Source organism: Phocoena sinus, chromosome 4 (genome assembly GCF_008692025.1).
Source record: "Phocoena sinus isolate mPhoSin1 chromosome 4, mPhoSin1.pri, whole genome shotgun sequence".
NCBI lineage: Eukaryota > Metazoa > Chordata > Mammalia > Artiodactyla > Phocoenidae > Phocoena > Phocoena sinus.
Window position 1 is genome coordinate 138,166,926 of NC_045766.1, and position 20,020 is coordinate 138,186,945.

At 38.8% G+C, this 20,020-nt stretch overlaps 1 protein-coding gene across 1 annotated transcript in view; it reads left to right on the forward strand.

The window, feature by feature from the left end:
* The window catches only part of DYRK1A (dual specificity tyrosine phosphorylation regulated kinase 1A), a 144,168-nt gene extending 124,382 nt beyond the window's left edge, over positions 1 to 19,786 (forward strand). The window contains 4 exon segments of the mRNA XM_032629509.1: positions 536 to 676; positions 8,953 to 9,259; positions 9,739 to 9,863; positions 16,522 to 19,786. Coding sequence (XP_032485400.1) covers positions 536 to 676; positions 8,953 to 9,259; positions 9,739 to 9,863; positions 16,522 to 17,142 — 1,194 coding nt within the window. The 3' untranslated portion in view covers positions 17,143 to 19,786.
* The last annotated feature ends 234 nt before the right edge of the window (positions 19,787 to 20,020 follow it).

Below are 20,020 nucleotides of genomic sequence, written 5' to 3' on the forward strand. Positions count from 1 at the left end.
GCTTCTTGGTGATCTCCTCCTCTACAACACAAACTTTGGGGCAGGGATTTTTGTTTTGTTTATTGCTGTGTTCTAGTGGGCATGGTTTCCAGCATATAGTAGACTCTCAGTATTTGAGTGAATTAAACTGCACTTAAAAAAAATACTTTTATTGGGTCCACACTTTTAAGCCTTTGGGTTTTTTTTTTCTCTGTGTGTGATTATTTAACTAAAATTCTCCCAAAACTTAAACTTTAAAACTCCCTCCAGTCATTTCCTTACTCTCCATTGTATCCATGACCACCTGCCATCCCATGGAGGTACGTGTTTGCTTCATTGTGTGCCCTCCCCTCTGTGGAGTGTGGGGCTCAAGGAGGGCAGGGACTTTATCTCTTTTGTTCATTATTCTATGCTTACTGCCCCGAGGAGTGCCCAGCACACAGGAGATGCTCGATTTATTTATTTCTAATTTATGAATGAATGAATGGATGGATGAACACAGATAGGGTGTCCTACAGTAGAAATTACAGGTGTTTTGTTTTTATTTTTAATACAGGTAGATCAGATGAATAAAATAGTGGAAGTTCTGGGTATTCCACCTGCTCATATTCTTGACCAAGCACCAAAAGCAAGAAAGTTCTTTGAGAAGTTGCCAGATGGCACTTGGAACTTAAAGAAGACCAAAGATGGAAAACGGGTAAAATAGGGAAATAATTTTTTTGAGCCTATGTTATTTCTTTTACTGAGCTGTCTTTATATAGCGCATTTTGTATTTACTTGAAATCAGTGTTGCTGAAGTCAGTTATTAACAGTAGTTCCATTGATAACTTAGGTATATATTTTCTTCATAAGTTGCTCATAGAGTTTGACCTGAACTATCTGTATGGACCAGTGTTTGCTTAGTGCTCTTTAAGGCTTCATTTTGAAACTGTATGTCTGCCTTTTGAGGTAGCTGATCAAATCACCATGCCTTGTTTCCACAGTAGAATTAGTAAGTTTGACCTTTGTTTCTCATAGTTTGAGTACGTAGTGAAGTCACACAGTTAACAATACTGCAGCTGTGAACAGTGGAAGTCATAATTGCAGTAAATGGCTTTTTTTTTTTTTTTTTTTAAGTTCAGATGAGAGAAAAGGATTCTTGACTTAAGCAGTTTGTGACAAGAATATGAACTGACTAAATGGTCCTTTGATAGATTTCAGATTCCTAGCTTGGGTAACAGGAGTTTCACATCTCCAAAATCTTTAAAATTTAAGTGAGGTTTTTAAACACGTTATGTACGTTTTAGTAATTTTCTTTTATCTGAGAACTTTTTTCAGAGACCTAAACTGTGTCAGTTTATTAATAGAGTAAATGATAACAGTTTTGCATCTTGATTTCCATCTTTTATATATCTGAAAATAATCATATGTTTTGTAATCTAGCTTGTTTCTAGTATAAGATGAAAATAATCTATAAATCTGTGATTGTATGTGATACATATACCAGACACCTTGGGATTGTAGTTTTTGCATTTTCAACACTTAGATTTTATTTTTGCTCCACTTTTTATTTTGCCCTTGCGTTTTAGCGATGCTGCCACCAGGTGTCATTTCCAGTGAACTGAAGATGACGCTTATGTGCTGTAATTCACCTTCAGCTATGGAGTCTTAACTATTAATATCAAATGGGTTTTCTTTTTAAGAATATTAAAAAAAATAATATATATAAAACTATCTTTCACAACTGATTTGTAACTTACTGCATTTTGCCTTATTCTCTGAAGTTCCAGGCATTGTAATATCTGGCAGCTAAATTATGCCTACTCCCCATAAGGAAGGGATGGAAAATACCAAGCAGACATCCTGAATCCTTTTGCCTTTGTCCACATAGCTTTATCAGTCATGGCCCCTTTTCCCATTGAACCAAAACACAGCCTAGGAGTCCTTAGCTTCTGCAGCATTCAAGGTTGCTCCTACCAGTTGATTTTCATTAGCATGGAGGATGTGAAGCCTTCTTTATGTTTTTATCTCTCTGCAGTACAGGCTACCACTTCTTTTTCCACTTTGAAGTTTTTTTTTTCTTCTTCTGCTGCTGTTTTTTTCCTTTTTCTAAATGAAACATTCATCTCATTCCATTTCCCTAATCTCTGCCTTATAAAACCACAGTTAAGTCACAATGAGTTGTAACCTATCATTTCTCCAAAATTCAGGTATAATTATTTTAAATTGTTTAGGGGGGACATTTCAGAAAAGAGTAGTTAAATCTTTTCCTTTAAAATTGAAAGTGAGTATCTTGACCCACATTTAATACATATTAATTAACCATAGATTATTTGAGGTTTTCTTTAGCTGCAATTAAGCAGCTGACTTAAGAAACTTTATTTTTTAAAGTGTAAGATAATTACTTCTCTTTGAATAGAAATAAATTTTCAGCAACAAAAAAATCAAATCCATAACCAAATGGTTACATTGTAACAATGCACTAGGGATTTTAACCATAAGTATAAACAGGTGTGCATGCACTATCATTGGGTATATTTGTTTGCTTTATTTCCTTAGTGATTTTATTTTTAATTTCTCATTTTATGTTTCAAGGGCCCATTTTAGCTTCCTAGTAACGAAATCCATACCTACTATCTATTTTTTTCCTTTGGTGGGGAAGGGGGATGAAGAATTAAGAGTATAAATGATACTGTTTTGTTGAAGTATAATTTATATACAGTAAGATGAGTATTTCAAGTGTCCTAACTTTTTAACTTTTAAATACAACAGTATATATCCACTACCTAAAACAAGGCATAGAGTAAGTACTTCCACCACCTCTTATATCCTTTTCTCTCATCTCACCCTCAGTTTCTGATGTCTGTCATCATAGGTTAGTTTTGACTATTCATAGGAAAAATTCATGTAAATGGGATCTGTATAGTATTTGTTACTTTGTTTCTTTCACTTAACAGACATTGTTTTTGGAGATTCATCCATATTGTGTCTCAGAAGTTACTCCCTCTTATTGCTTCATAGTATTTCATTGAATGGAAATACTGTATTTATATTTACCTGTCAGTGGATGTTTGGGTTGTTTCCAGTTTAGGACTATTATGAATAAGGCTACTGGGAACATTCTTTTATCAACTTTTGTACACTTAAATTTTCATTTCTCTGGGTTCACTACTTAGAAGTAGAATTACCAGATTATAGGGTGTGTGTGTGTTTACCTTCATAAGAAAAGAGCAAACAGTTTCCCACAGTTTTATCATTTTGCATCCCCACAGGTATGAGAGTTGCAGTTGCATGACATCCTCACCATTTGATGTGGTTGGTCTTCTTGATTTTAGCCATTCTAGTGGGTATATATAGTGGTTTTCATTTGCATTTCCCCATGACTGATGATAGTGACCACCTTTTCATGTGCTCATTAGCCATTCATGTATCTTCTTTTTTTGTGATAATCTTTCCAGTCTTTTGCCTGTTTGTTATTGGGATGTTTAATTGTTGAGCTGTAGGAGTTCCTTTTTTTTAACATGTAATGGATATAAGTCCTTTGTCACATGTATGTCAGTATTCTCAGACTGCAGCTCGCCTATTTCTTTTCTTAGTAGTAGTTTTTAATGAGCAGGAAATTTAATCTTTTTTTTAATGAATAGTGTTTTTTGTATTCTAAGAAATCTTTACCTTCCTCAAGTTTATGAAGATACTCTCCTTTAAAAGTTTTTTTTTAATTGAAGTATATGTAGTTGATTTACAATGTTGTATTAGTTTCAGATGTACAGCATAGTAATTCAGTTATACATACATATATATATTCTTTTTCAGATTCTTTTCCCTTCTAGGTTATTGCAAAATATCTAGTATGTCCCTGTATGTCCCTGTTGGTTATCTGTTTTATATATACTAGTGTGTATATGTTAATCCCAAACTCCTAATTTATCCCTCCCATCCCTTTCCCCTTTGGTAACCATAAATTTGTTTTCTATGTCTGTAGGTCTGTTTCTGTTCTGAAAGTAAGTTCATTTGCATCTTTCTTTTCTTTTCCTTTTTTTTTTTTAGATTCCACATATAAGTGATCTATTTTTCTTTGTTTGGCTTATTTCACTTAGTATGATGATCTCTAGGTCCATCCATGTTGCTGCAGATGGCATTATTTCATTCTTTTCTATGGCTGAGTAATATTTCGCTATATATATACACATACACCCCACGTCTTCTTTATCCACTCATCTGTCGGTGGACATTTAGGTTGCTTCCATGTCTTGGCTATTGTATTGGGTTGGCCAACAAGTTCGGGTTTTTCTGCAAGATGTTATGGGAAAACGCGAACGAACTTTTTGGCCAACCCAATAAATAGTCCTGCAGTGAACATCGGGGTGCTTGTATCTTTCCGAATTAGTTTTCTCTGGATATATGTCCAGGAGTCAGATTGCAGGATCATATGGTAACTCTATTTTTAGTTTTTAAGGAACCTCCGTACTGTTCTCCATAGTGGTTGTACCGATTTACATTCCCACCAACAGTGCAGGAGGGTTCCCTTTTCACCACACCCTCTCCAGCATTTATTATTTATAGACTTTTCCATAATGGCCATTCTGACTGGTGTGAGGTGATACCTCATTGTAGTTTTGATTTGCGTTTCTCTAATAATCAGCGATGTTGAGCATCTTTTCATGGGCCTGTTGGCCTTATCTTTCTTGGAGAATCTTTACATCCTTACTTTGTGTCTGTCTGTGTATATTTGTTTTATCAATAACTGAGAGGAGTGTTCATTTTTAGTGATGATACTGGATTTGTCTTCATCTCCTTTAGTTGCTTTATGTTTTTTGAAGCTCTCTTAATAGGTATACCTATTTAGTATTTTTAGGACTTGGTGATAAATTCAGTCTTTCATTACCATGAAATATTCCTCTTTATCTCTAATAATATTTTTGTCTTTGAGTCTACTTTGTCTAATATTACGCTAGCTATACCAGCTTTTTAATTCTTAACATTTTTATAGTGGTTTTTTTACCCTTTTACTGTAGTAAACCTGTTCATACTTTTGTATGTGAAATATGATTTCTGTATACAAAATGTAGTTGAGTCATCCTTTTTAATCTAGTCAAATAGTATCTTCCTTTCACAATGAATATTTAACCTATTTAATTATTCAGGGGTTTGAGTTTTAGACTTTTGTCTTATTTGTATTCTATTTGTTTTATCTGTTCTTTGTTCCCTGTTCCTTCTTTACTGCCTTCTTTTGAGTTGAGTACTTTTTGGTATTTTATTTCACCTTTTCTTAAGTGACTGTTTAGCTGTTCTTCTGTGTGTAATTTTTAGTGTTGCTTTTACTATATGCATCTTTAACTTACCAGTTGAACTTAACAAAATGTTATATCACTTTATAAACCGTGTGATAACCACGTGCTTTTATCTAAGTCCTTCTGTCTCTTGTCATCATATATCACTTACACATATGTTATAACCCTCACAACACATTGACTACTTAAATTAAAAATGATTTTTAAAAGAGATCTAAAAGTACATAAAAAATAAAGAAAATAAAAAGTTCTTTTTGGGAATTCCCTGGTGGTCCAGTGGTTAGGACTTGGAACTTTCACTACTGCGGCCCCGAGTTCAGTCCCTGGTTGGGGAACTAAGATCCTGCAAGCCCAAAAGAAAAAAAAAGTTCTTTTCTTTTTACCCATAGAATTTTTCATTTCTTTTTGCAGTTCCTGACTTCAATCTTGTATTATGTTCCTTCAGCTTGAAGAACTTCCTTTAACTTTTTATTTTATAGTGAATAACTTCTGCTGATGAATTCTCTCAGCAGTTGTTTATCTGAAAATATCTTTATTCACCTTCATTTTTGGGAAGATATTTTCCATGGATATGGAAATTTACAAATTGATACAGAATTTTAGGTTTACGTAAACCTAAACAAATTTAGTTGTTTAAATATATTAATGACATTGTTTTCTGTATTACATTGTTTCTGAAGAAAAGTCAGTGGTTTTTCTAAGCATTGTTTATGAAATATTTCTCTGTCTTCCCCCTGGCTGATTTTGATGCTTTTTTTTTTATTATTATAACTTAAGATGTTTTTATTTGATTCTCACAATAAGAAGATGATGATAGATAGTAATAATAGATATTCTCAGTTCCATTTTTACACATCAAAAAACTGAGATTCAAGAGTGTTAATTAAATTCTTTGGTGACCACAGCAAGGAATGGTAGGGCTAGAAAGCAAGCTCAGGTCTTCTCAAGCTGTGCTTAGCACGCTCTCACGCTGAGAAAGGAACTTGGGGATATAACGAAGAAGGAAAATGCCTTTAGCACAGGGATCTTCTGTGGAAGAGAAGAGTAAAGAAGCAAGCAATTTGGGTAACACGCTCAAACATGACATATAAAAGCTGGTATGAATTTTGTAGATCTTTTCGTTCAACCTCTTTTTTTTTTGCTTTTTTTAATGTTTGATTTTTCAGCAGTTTGACTATTAGGTTCTTACGTATAGTTTTCCTTGTATTTATTCTCCATGGAGTTTGCTGAGTTTGTTAGATCTGTGGATTAATCTCTTACATCAATTTTTGAAAGTGCTCAGACATCATCCTTTCAAATATTTGTTCTGCTTCACTCTCTCTTCTCCTGCTAATTATTCAATTAAATATATGTTATAGTGCTTACTATTAGAGGTCTCTGGTTTATTCATTTTGTTTTCTTTTTGTGTGTTAGTTTAGATAATTTCTTTGCTCTGTCTTTCTAGTTCACTGATTGCGTTTCTTCTCTTGAGCCCAGTCTGCTGTTAAAACCATTAAATGGATTCTCTGCATTTCTTTTAGTTCTAGTGTTTTCACTTAATTTATCTTTTTAAAAAAAAAATACTTTTGGGCTTCCCTGGTGGCGCAGTGGTTGAGAGTCTGCCTGCCGATGCAGGGGACACGGGTTCGTGCCCCGGTCCGGGAAGATCCCACGTGCTGTGGAGCGGCTGGGCCCGTGAGCCATGGCCACTGAGCCTGTGCATCCGGAGCCTGTGCTCCGCAACGGGAGAGGCCACAACAGTGAGAGGCCTGCATACTGCAAAAAAAAAAAAGAAAAAAAACTAGTTTTAAATAACACCCCCCCAGTCTATCCACACGTTACCTAACTTTTGAACTAAATTCTTTTTATCATAGTTATTTTTAAAAAATTAATTAATTTATTTTGGCTGCGTTGGGTCTTTGTTGCTGCGTGCAGGCTTTCTCTGGTCGTGGCAAGCAGGAGCTACTCCTTGTCGTGGTATGCGGGTTTCTCGTTGCAGTGGCTTCTCTTGTTGCGGAGCACAGGCTCTAGGCACACGGGCTTCAGTAGCTGTGGCACATGGGCTCAGTAGTTGTGGCTCATGGGCTCTAGAGCGCAGGCTCAGTAGTTGTGGCGCACGGGCTTAGTTGCTCCGCGGAATGTGGGATCTTCCTGGACCAGGGCTCGAACCCATGTCCCCTGCGTTGGCAGGCAGTTTCTTAACCACTGCGCTACCAGGGAAGCCCCATAGTTATTTTAAAATACCTGTCTGTCAGTTTCAACATTTGGATCATTTATATATGTGAGTTTTCTACTATTTTTTTCACTTGATTATGGACCCTTTTTGTTTGTTTGTTTCATGTGTCTATAATTTTTTATATGTATGTTGGACTTGCTGTATTTAAGAACAGTTGAGATGGAAGTAAATCTTATTTTCCTTTAGAAAGAGGCATGCTGCTTACTCTGTCAGGCTACTGGTGTGATGAGACTGAGTCAGTTTCATTTGTAGTTTAGCTGAATCTGGGCTGTGTTTTGTTTGTTTGCTTGACTTAGATTCTATTCTCCACTGTCTTCATAGGTTTTAAGCGGTGTTTGGAAACTGCAGAGATCTTTTACGCATTGTTGCCCAGCCAGCAACCCGCTGCTAACTCTTGGTGCCTCGGGGTGATCTGTGTCCATAATGCTGCTCTGGACCCAGCTCTGCAGCGCCCTGGGGGACCCTCCCTGGGTCGTCTGCTTGTCCCGTCCTGTGGCCCAGCCACACGTGGCTGTTAGAAGTTGTTTGGGAGTTGGGCTGGACTCTTCTTAGTCACATTTGTGGCATTTGCTCCTTCTCCCACCATAAGTCTCTTCTTTCCTAGGAAAGACTCTTCATTTTCTAGAATTTAGTTAATCTGGTTTCTTTAGTCCTCAGCTCTCTGATAGGTTTTTAAAAAGCAGTGATTTTGTTGTGTGCCTGCCTGGCTTGTTCTTGATTTTAGAGTAAGAGCGATGGTCTCTTGCGAATTTCTACATTGTACCTAGAAGCAAAAATCCAGTGATACTATTCTGAATAAATTCAGTATTCATAGGGATTTTAAAGGTTATACTGTTATCTGTTAAAATGAGTTCCCAGAAAATCTCAGCACATGTTGAGGCAATTTATTATTAGACATATTTTCTATCAATAAAATGAGGCATAAATAATTTACTTCTGATTCTTTTATCTGCATATGAGCAGGTAGGGTTAGACCCATGATTCTTTATTAGGAGTGATCTTGAAAGCTTTAATGAGCCACTGTTACTGAGTAAGTGCCCCTGAGTTCACAGGTGTATTGGGCAGAAAAGAGGTTCACAACCACTGGTTGGCACACTTCCTTTGTAAAGGACCCCATAGTAAAGGTTTCGGCTTTGTGGGCTTCTGTTGAGTATTCTTACTTGGTTTTTTTTTTTTTTTTACAACCTTTAAAAATATGAAAACCATTCATAGTGGAGGCTATATAAAAATAGGCTCTGAGCCAGGCCATAGTTTGCTGATCTCTGGGCTAGATGATCTTTATAGTCATTTCTGGTCTCAAAATTGAATTTCTCCTAAGTACAGTGTGTTCGGAATAGTATGTGTGAAAATATAGAGGCTCTAACTATAAAGCATTCTTTTTAATAAAGGCCTCAACATTATCATACATGTAAGCATATTTGACATTATGTAGGCTTTTACATATTCCATCAGATTTAGAGAAAGCCTTTTTATCTTTTTTCTCTTTAGGAGTATAAACCACCAGGAACCCGCAAACTTCATAATATTCTCGGAGTAGAAACAGGAGGACCTGGTGGGCGTCGTGCTGGGGAATCGGGTCATACTGTAGCTGACTACTTGAAGTTCAAAGACCTCATTTTAAGGATGCTTGATTATGACCCCAAAACTCGAATTCAACCTTACTATGCCCTGCAGCACAGTTTTTTCAAGAAAACAGCTGATGAAGGTACAAATACAAGTAATAGTGTATCCACGAGTCCTGCCATGGAGCAGTCACAGTCTTCGGGCACCACCTCCAGTACATCTTCAAGCTCAGGTCTGTTCTTTTGATATTATATTAGGCTTTGAAATGTTTCCTCTTTTCTTTACAAAGTGGGGGTTATTTTAAAGTTTTTTAAAGTTTGTTAATGGGTGGGAGGAATTATTTTTCCCGAACCTGTTCTTTGTGGCTAGTAAAAAAATTCACCTCCCCCAAAGCTCTAATACTTAATTATGCGTATAATAAATTCTGCTTGGAAACAATACTCCTTATTAGCCAAATTTTAAAATTGTTTTTAAGATGGAAATACTTGGTTCACATGCTTGAGTTTTCCCCTGACTTAACCAAACTTGGTCATATTTTAGTTCAGGGGCTGATGTGAAAGAACACAGAATTGGAAGCCTTCCTGGTATACTTCAGGTTAATACAGATTGTTTTGGTGACTCACTTCCCGTTTTAATGTTATAGTTTTAGGGTATATACTTGAACAAAATTAACTTTACACTCACAAGCTGTACCGTGTTGTGATGCTTCAGGTGGGTCATCGGGGACGAGCAACAGTGGGAGAGCCAGGTCGGACCCAACGCACCAGCATCGGCACAGCGGCGGGCACTTCACAGCTGCTGTCCAGGCCATGGACTGTGAGACACACAGTCCCCAGGTGAGCGGTCACACAGCCCTTCATTCACGCCCTCCACTGTGCCCAGGCGTACCAGTGTTGGATGCCAAGTGGTTTTAGAATGATAACGTCATTTACTCTAAAAGGTTCATAGCTTCCTTGGTTGTAAGGAATTCTAACTTACACATCCTTGCAACATTTTCCCTCCGTGTTTAGAGATAGCTCCCGTTCATTGAGTGCATACCAGCAGCTGCTCCAGGTGTTTATCTTGTTTACTCCGGCAGCATTTTGAGCCTTGCCCTGTTTGGATTTTCATTTTACTTTGGGAACTGTGACTTCAAGGTTTAGGGAACTTTCCGAGGTGCGTGATCTTAATTACTGCACTCCGCTGCCTCTTGTGATCTGCTGTCACTGATAGTCCTAGATTCTGAATCAGATTGTGGTTTGATTTTCACCTCCATTTTTTGTTTTGAAGGTGTTTTGTTAAAGAGGATCTAATTAAGGGGTGAAGCAGATGATGGTAGTCAGAATATTTATTAAATACTCTTTGTAAAACAATAAGTAAATTCATACTGAGTACTGCATTATGATGTTTACAGTGAGAGGCAAGGATATCATCTAATGAGAAATAAAATGGACATTGATGAATATCACTGCCCATTCTTGGGACTGGGGCAGCTGAGTGCTGGTGGAGAAAGGCAAACCTGTAGATGCATTATTACCCCTGTTAATTCGTAGTCACCAGCATCTACTTGGGCAAGCTTGCATGTTTCTCAGGTCATCGCATCGTGCTCCCATTCTCTTTAATAAATGCTTCACCCTCTCCTACTCTTGCTAGAAACCTTTGCCTCCCCTTCTCTGCTCTCCCTCACTCCTCACTGTGTAAGGAACAGTCCTCAGAAAGGAGCGCCTCACTGCGTGTCACCAGCCACCTCGCCCCACCGCCATGTGTGCTTGTCCCCTTTCTCCCGCCCCTTGTCAGCAGGGGCAGCAGCTCCTGCCTGGGGTCAGCCACCTCGGGCCCTGCCCCTCTCCTCCCACCTGCACAGGACTTGGCCCTGCTCAGCCACTGGCCCCTGTGTCCTCTGCTCGCCTTCTTCCCGTCAGCACCTGATCATCCCCAGCTCTCCCCCATCTGAAGCAGAACCTTTCCCTGGCCCTTGTCTTCCTCGCCCCACATTTCTGCTACTATTACTTCACCCTTTAAGAAGTCTTCAGCTGCTCCAGTTGGGCTGCTTCCCAACTCAGGAAACTGTTTCTGTGGAGTCACAGTGGTCATTACTGAGGAGCCCGGCAGACACTCAGTCACTTGTCTCTCTCTCGTCCTCACTCACGTTGACACAGCCCTGGCCTCTCTGTGCCTTTTTTTTTTTGCAGTACGCGGGCCTCTCACTGTTGTGGCCTCTCCCGTTGCGGAGCTCAGGCTCCGGACGCGCAGGCTCAGCGGCCATGGCTTATGGGCCCCGCCGCTCCATGGCATGTGGGATTTTCCCGGACCGGGGCACAAACCCCGTGTCCCCTGCATCGGCTGGCAGACTCTCCACCACTGCGCCACCAGGGAAGCCCCTCTCCATGCTTTTTGTAGCACTCTCCTCTGCCTTCCCGGACAGGATGGCCCTCATCCCAGCCCACCCGCTTCCTTCACTGTCTCCTTTTCGGATTCTCTGCTCCCCCTCGGCCATGTAAACGTGGGTGGTCTGTGTCCTGTCTCTCACCTTAAACACTTCCTAGTGACCTCACCTGCTCTTACCAATGACTGCAGCTACCATCTCGATGTCGGTCACTTTACGTCTTTATTTCTGATCTAGACTTCACTCCTGAGCCCCACACCTTTATTTCTAATCATTGACTATAAATACCGTTTTGGAAGTCCCTACAGCATAACACTACAGATGCATCCTATAAACTGATGTCATCATTTTCTCCTCCGCCAAAGCTCATCTCCTTTTATCTGTATCAATACAAGTGGCCCTGAATTTACCCATTTGCTCAGATCGTACACCTGGCACCTGGGGAGTTCATTCTTGACTCCTCTCTCCCTCACCCCCCACCTTGAATCCAATGGTAAATAGTATGGATTCTGAATATCCTACATATGTGTCTGTTCTCTCTACTTCACCCCCTTGGTACAATCATCTCTAGCTTATCTTGCTATAAAGATTATTCCAACTGGACTTCCAGCGTCCAGTTTCATTCACCAGTTCGCCTCTGTTCTCTTCTCTGCAGCCTAGTGAATGTTCAGTAGAGCAGTCTGATCCAGCTCTTTCCCCTGCTTTCAACCAGTTTCTGGCTTTCTCTTGTACTTAAAAAAAAAAATTGCGACTTCTTACACAGGATTCAGTGATTTCTGTCATCTGGCTCCTACCCAGGCATCCTTCCTCCTCTTCATTCATCCTGGTCTTCCTGGAATTTTTTTTTTTTTTTTTTTCATTTTTCAGACTGTATACCATGTTCCCTTTCACATTTCTCACATTGACCGTGCTCAGCCTGGAATAAGCTTTTCCTCTGTCTTTGCTTTGGTGACTACTATATATCCTTCAGGTCTCAAATATCACGGCCAGAGGCTTTCCCTAATTCTTTAGAACGACCTTCCTTCTTCCATCCCTTTCTCCCAGTTTCTAAATTAATGTTATTAGTTTTATGTAGTCTTTCTGCGATGTTTTATACATATGCAAGCAAATACAAATGTATATCCTTCACCTAACCTTTGTACACAAATGGTAGCATACCGTGCACACTGTTTCACATCTTGTTTTTTTTATTTTAACATGTTTTACATATATTTTTATTTATTCATTTATTTATTTTTGCTGTACGCGGGCCTCTCACTGTTGTGGCCTCTCCCGTTGCAGAGCACAGGCTCTGGACGTGCAGGCTCAATGGCCATGGCTCACGGGCCCAGCCGCTCTGCGGCATGTGGGATCTTCCCGGACTGGGGCACGAACCCGTGTCCCCTGCATCGGCAGGCGGACTCTCAACCACTGCGCCACCAGGGAAGCCCTACATATATTTTAAAATATATATTATGGAGCTCTTTCTGTATCATATAGGGGAGCTTTTTCATTCTTTTTGTTGTGTTTTTAACAGTCACACAGTATTCCATTGTTTAGATATTCCAAGTCATTGCAGTAGTTCCCTATTAATGGACATTTAGCTTATTTCCAGTCTTTTTCACTACTGCAGATAATGCTGTAATAAATAACCCTACATATAAATCATCCACACACATGCAGTTTATATGTGATATGAGTTCCTGGATGTGAAATTGCTGGGTCAAAGAGTAACGTGGTTTGTCATTTTGATAGCTGTTGCCAGATTGCTCTCCATATAGTTTTACCAGTTTAGCCTCCCACTAACAGAGTTTGGAGAAGCAGTCAGTGTGATCACCTTTGGATCAGTCTGAACTGAAAAACCTGGTATTGGACAGAGTATAGTTACATTTCACTTATTTCTTCTTTCCATGAATTTAAGTAGCTTCATAGTTTAAGAACCATTAATATTTTCTGAGAACTTTCTGCCTATTTTTCTACTGGATTATTTTCAATAGTTTTTCTTGAATTTTGATTCTGAGACCACCTTAGGTGAGTGGTCTTAATGATCTGTGCTAGCCACTGGTGATAAAGACACAGGCTTTGCCGTGACACAGAAAATAAATAAAACGAATCAAATGAATAGAAATTTCAAGTACTATTAACTGTTAAAAAGAAAATAAGACAGGATAATGTAATAGAGAGTAGTGATTTGTTGGGTGGGAGGTATTAATTCAGATAGGCCGAACTGATAACAGGTAGACCCCCCAAAATATGGTAGCTGAAAGAATGTGAAGTTTCTTTTTTATGTAATAGTCCAGAGTGGGTATTCAGGTTAGTGGCGTTGGCTCTCTCCCACATCCTGGGTTCCTACCATCTTATGACTGCCCCATCCCCAAGGGCCTAGTTGTCTGCTGCATCTGGCAGACAGAAGGACTTGGGATGTATTTTGTGGGCCAGATCTGGCTGTAACATAGGAACCTTCATTCATATTCCATTGACTAAAACAGTCATATGGCCATGTCTAAGTACAGGGGAGGCTGGGGAGTAAGCATAGTGCAGCCTTATGCTCAGGAAGAAGAGTATGTTTTTTGAGGACAATTTGGAACCTCTGCCACAGAAATTGGGGGAGCATTAGCCAGAGTGGTGAGGGAAGACTCTGGAACTGAAATGATGAGAAAGAATCATCCAAGCAGAAATTAGAAATCAGAGCATTCTAGGCAGAAGGGAACAGTAAGTACAAACACCCTGAGGCTTCTGAAAGATGTTGACTAGGTAGAGGAATAGAAGGAAGATCCTGTGTAGTAGGAACTTAGGCAGCAAGAGGAAGGATGGCTAGAGGAAAAGGTTGGAGAAATGAGCATTGGCCAGATTGTTTATGGATTTTGGATTATTTTCTTTATCTATTCATCCATCAGTGGGCACTTACTTGGGTTGTTTCCATATTTTGGCTATTGTAAATAATGCTGAAGTGAATGAACATGGGGGTACATATATCTTTTCAAGATACTGTTGTTGTTTTCTTCATATAAATACCCAGAAGTGGAATTGCAGGATCATATGGTAGTTCTGTTTTTAATTTTTTGAAGAACCTCCTCCATACTGTTTTCCATAGTGGCTGCACTAATTTATATTCCCACCAAGCAGTGCATGAGGGTTCCCTTTTTTCCACATCCTCACCAACACTTGCTATTTGTTGTCTTTTTGATAATAGCCATTCTCATGGGTGTGAAGTGATAATCTCGTTGTGGTTTTGATTTGAATTTCCCTGATGGTTCATGATGTTGAGCTTCTTTTCCTGTACCTATTGGCCATCTGTATGTCTTCTTTGGAAACATGTCTAGTCAGATCTTCTGCCCATTTTTCAATCAGATTGTTTGGATTTTTGCTGTTGAGTTTTATCAATTCTTTATATATTTTGTATATTAGCCTGTTATCAGATAATGTGATTGACAAATATTTTCTCCCATTCAGTAAGTTGCCTTTTCATTTTGTTGATGGTTTCCTTTACTGGGCAGTAGCTTTTTAGTATGTTGTCATCCCATTTATTTATTTTTGCTTTTGTTGCTTTTGCTTTGGTGTCAGATTCAAAAAATTATCACCAAGACCTGTGTCAAGGAGCTTGTTACTGCCTATGTTTTCTTCTAGGAGTTTTATGGTTTCAGGTCTTGCATTCAAGTCTTTAATCCATTTTGAGTTAATTTTTGTGTTTGGTGTAAGATAGTGTGGTTGAGTTTCATTCTTTGGTATGTGGCTGTCTAGTTTTCCCAACACCATTTATTGAAGAGACTGTCCTTTCTCCATTGTATATTCTTCGTTCCTTTGTCATAAATTAATTGACCATATATGCGTAGATTTATTTCTGGGCTCTCTCTTCCATTCCATTGATCTATGTGCCTTTTTTTATGTCAGTACCGTACTGTTTTAATTGCTATAGCTTTGTAGTATAGTTAGATACCAGGGAGCATGATGCCTCCATCTTTGTTCTTCTTTCTCAAGATTGCTTTTGCTATTTGGGTTTCTTTGTGGATTACAAATTTTAGGATTATTCTTTTTTTTTTTTTTTTTTTTTTAAAAATGACATTGGAATTTTGTGGGGGATTGCATTGAATCTGTAGATTGCTTTGGGTAGTTGGGACATTTTAACAACATTGATTCTTACACTCTTCCAGTCTGTGAGCATGGACTATCTTTCCATTTATTTGTGTCTTCTTCTTCCAGACCTTCTTCTTCTACAGGTCCTTTACTTCCTTGGTTAAAGTTATTTCTTGATATTTTATTCTTTTTGATACAGTTATACATGGGATTGTTTTCTTTTTCTGTTTCATTATTAGTGTATAGAAATGCAGTCGATTTTTGTGTATTGATTTTATATCCTGCAACCTTATTGAGTTCATTTATTAGTTCTAACAGTTTTCTTACGGAGTCTTTAGGGTTTTCCATATAATGTAATGTTACGTCATCTGCAGGTAGTGACCATTTTACTTCTTTATTTCCAATGTGAATGACTTTTCTTTTTCTTGCCTAATTTGGATTTGTGTTTTAAAAAAACTGTTCTTGCTACTCTTTGGAGAATGGTTTGGAAAAAGGCAAAGATGGAAGATGGGAGTTGATTTAGGAGGCTGTTACATTAGTGTAGGCAAGAGATGATAGTGACCTAGGATAGAGCAGTCTTGGTGGAGATGGAGAAAAGAGGCCAGATTTGGGTTCTATTTTGGAGGTAGCTTTAGTAGTACTTGCTGATGGTTGGATGGAGGAATGGTTGAGCAGCTAGATGGGTACTAGTGGTTCTATTAAAACAGGAAAGATTGGAGAGAGGAGGAGCTTTAGGGGGAAAGTAAAGAATGCCTTTTGGACCTGTCAGAAATATTTGCTATCTGGCCCTTTCCAGAAGAAGTTTGCTGACCCCTGGCATAAACAGTGCTCCCAAGGAAAGAAAGTGGCGAGTAAAATACATGAGTATGGGTGTAACTTGCTAAAAATTGAAGCTTTCATAATAAAATATTTTTCACTCTTGAACACATTTGGAAGTTTGTGTTATAGAACTGTCTAACACATTAAAGTTTCAAAACCCTCTCTCTAACTAATGTAAATGCTAGTGTTGTAGCTTTTTATCGAAGATTAAAGCTTGGAAATGGTACTCTTAATCGTTTTAAAATCTGTTCTTACAGGTGCGTCAGCAATTTCCTGCTCCCATTGGTTGGTCAGGCACTGAAGCTCCTACACAAGTCACTGTTGAAACTCATCCTGTTCAAGAAACGACCTTTCATGTAGCCCCTCAACAGAATGCATTGCATCATCACCATGGAAACAGTTCCCATCACCATCACCACCACCACCATCACCACCACCACCATGGACAACAAGCCTTGGGCAACCGGACCAGGCCAAGGGTCTACAATTCTCCAACAAATAGCTCCTCTACCCAGGATTCTATGGAGGTTGGCCATAGTCACCACTCCATGACATCCCTGTCTTCCTCAACTACTTCTTCCTCTACATCTTCCTCCTCTACTGGTAATCAAGGCAATCAGGCCTACCAGAATCGCCCAGTGGCTGCTAATACCTTGGACTTTGGACAGAATGGAGCTATGGACGTTAATTTAACCGTCTACTCCAATCCCCGCCAAGAGACTGGCATAGCTGGACATCCAACATACCAATTTTCTGCTAATACAGGTCCTGCACATTACATGACTGAAGGACATCTGACAATGAGGCAAGGGGCTGATAGAGAAGAGTCCCCCATGACAGGAGTTTGTGTGCAACAGAGTCCTGTAGCTAGCTCGTGACTAAATTGAAACTTGAGTTTGTTTCTTGTGTTTTTATAGAAGTGGTGTTTTTTTCCAAAAAACAAAGTGCAAAGCTGCTTGAATCAGAAGGAGATTAACACACTGAACCGCTACAAGAGGGCAAAGCTGACTTTTTTTTTTTTTAACTTGAAAAGATTGCAAAGGGACAGTGAAGTTTTTAAAAGAGCCATGTCCAAACCCATCTTCACGGATAGCTCAGAGGTGTCCTCTTTTTGCCTCCCCCGTTTTAACTCGCCACATCCCAGTCATAGTGGGGTTTTTGTCTTTCTATTCCACAGAAGTTGTTGTTCAGATGTTGGTCTTAATCATTTGCCAACTAATTTTAAAATAAAAGGCACTGCACATAATTTGCATTTTAAAGGGCCCCATGAGGGTGTTTTTCCTTCCATTTTTGTTTTTCCTTTTTTCCTTCCCGTTTTTGTTTTGTTTTCATTTTGTTTAGGGTGGGGGGTGGGATATTTGGGGTTTTAAGTCCTCTAAACACACTTGGGCACGGAAATGCAGTACTGTAAGGAAGAGGGACCTCCAGCTCACACAAACATCACCTTCAGCTGTATGGAAGGGACGGTTGTATTGGAGTTTGTAAGGCACAGTAAGCATGCTAAGTGGCGGGATCAGAACTCTCCTGTCTGAACCTACTGAGGAGCAAAGCAGCAATTGCCTGGGATCCTGTGGGTCTCCCGTTGTTGAGGCCACAGTGAGCTAGTAATGGAACGTGACTGGTCTCCTAACCAAGGTGCACTGAGAAGCAATCAACGGGTCAGTTGTGGCCAGTCCTGGGGAGGTCTGAGTGGTGGTCTTTGGGATAACCTTTGGCCTTATGGATTTGGACTCGAAGTTAGAAGAGCCTACCATTTCAGATGCAATCACTTTTGGACATGCTTTTGCAGACAGTCCTTAATGCTGAAAACACAGAGAATGGGTAATTCAAGAGGCCTTTCTTTTAAAATAGACTTTTGTGACCCACTAATTGTAAGGTATTGCAAGGTCACTTTGCGTGTGTCATAAAGTTGACTTCCTTATTGGTTGAAGGTCACAGAAGTAGTGGTTTGCTTTGATGGAAATAGCTACAGCTGTGTCCCTTCCTGCTTTTTACTTTTTCTTTTGCTTTTTCTCGGCACGTGGTATCTCCACCATTTCTTCTGCACAAAGATGTCTTCTGTTCATCCTGAACATTTTTAAAAAAATGCAGAATTTTATGTGACTGCTTTTTTGCCTCACAATTATGCTGTGAATTTTACAAAAATTTATTTTCTTTTTTGATAATTTATTGTACCAAAGCTGTTTTTATAGCACATAGATGTCTGTAACCAATAATGTAGCAGTTCTGCACTTTGACACAAGGTGTAACTAGACCATTTTTAAATGTCAGTTGAAAATTATGGCTGTACTATTGCTTAAACAAAACTGGAACTGTTGTTGAATCCATAGCCAATACATTTACAGCAATCTGTGTACTGAACATAATAGATTGACATCTAACTCAAGATTACAACAGCTGTTACATCCTAAATGTGTTCAGGCTTCTGAAGGTAAAGGGACACTGGATCCAGAAGCTGTGGAACCAGCAGTTGATTCTTGTATTCCTGATTAACCTACTTGTAAACTTGAAAGCAAGACCTTGATTGCACCAACAGGTCCAAACTATGAGCACGAGTAAAGCAAAACTTGCATGCATGACCCGGAAGGGAACAGGCTGGTGTCTAACAGGTGCCTAGTTTTGAGATTGTGCTGCCTTAATGTAACACAGTCTGGCAGTTGCTAAATTTGTGTTCCCATTTTAAATTGACCAATTCTATGGTGTTAAACTTTTGAGCGGTTGAGTTGGGAGAATGAAGATTAAGGAATTTACCTGTCCGGAATCAAAGAAGCCTAGAAAAGAAGCAGTAATCTACCTCTGCCGATAACCCTGTTCAAAACAACTCAGCAGAAACACCACATTACTTTTTATGGGTCAATTCCATGTGGCTGACTAGATCAATTTTTTCTGAACAAGAGCAGGTTTTTATATGTAATCAGTGACAAAAGAAAAAAGGCTTAAAACTATGTGAATGGAAACTTGGGAATATCAGTTTTTATAAACCACAAAAATTTTTTTTGTTGTTAATCAGGAAATCCGTATTTATTTTGTAATTAAATGTCAAGCCTGTGGATGGATTTTTGAACTCGGTAGTTCATAAAGTTTACAGTGAATAAAAGGACATCATCTTGAGTCTAGCAATATCAAAAGGAATTCAGTAGTTACTGCTGTTTAGGAATATAAGGTGAAGATACATGGGTCAGGTCATTTTCTGTGCTGGTTGCCACATCTTAGCAAGCACCAAAAACCGAAAGCAGTTTTTAAACCGCTATTTACATAAAGGAAGTCATAAAATCCAATGCTTCTGCATACTGTGTTATGTTACAGTCCAGTTTTGTGTGCTTTACTACACGGTTTGGTTACAGGACTTCTGTGCATTGTAAACATAAACAGCATGGAAAAGGTTAAATACCTGTGTGCAGATTGTAAGATCTGGTCCGGACTTGCTGTGTATATTGTAACGTTAAATGAAAAAGAACTCCCCTTTGTATTATAGTCATGCGGTCTTATGTATGATAAACAGTTGAATAATTTGTCCTCAGACTCTTTACTATGCTTTTTTAAAATTAATTTAAGAAAAATGTAAACATAGTCGAAATCTTTCTATGCAATTAACCTGGTCCAGGTAACGAATGGTCTGGTAGGTATACTGACTATAAGTTTAGTCAGACGTGTAGAAAGGAAAACAGTAGTTGCATCAACGTAGGCTTCAGAAATCTTGGAAAGTAAACATTGGAGGTTTAACAGACCATTTTGATTTTTTAAAATTGTTTCTTT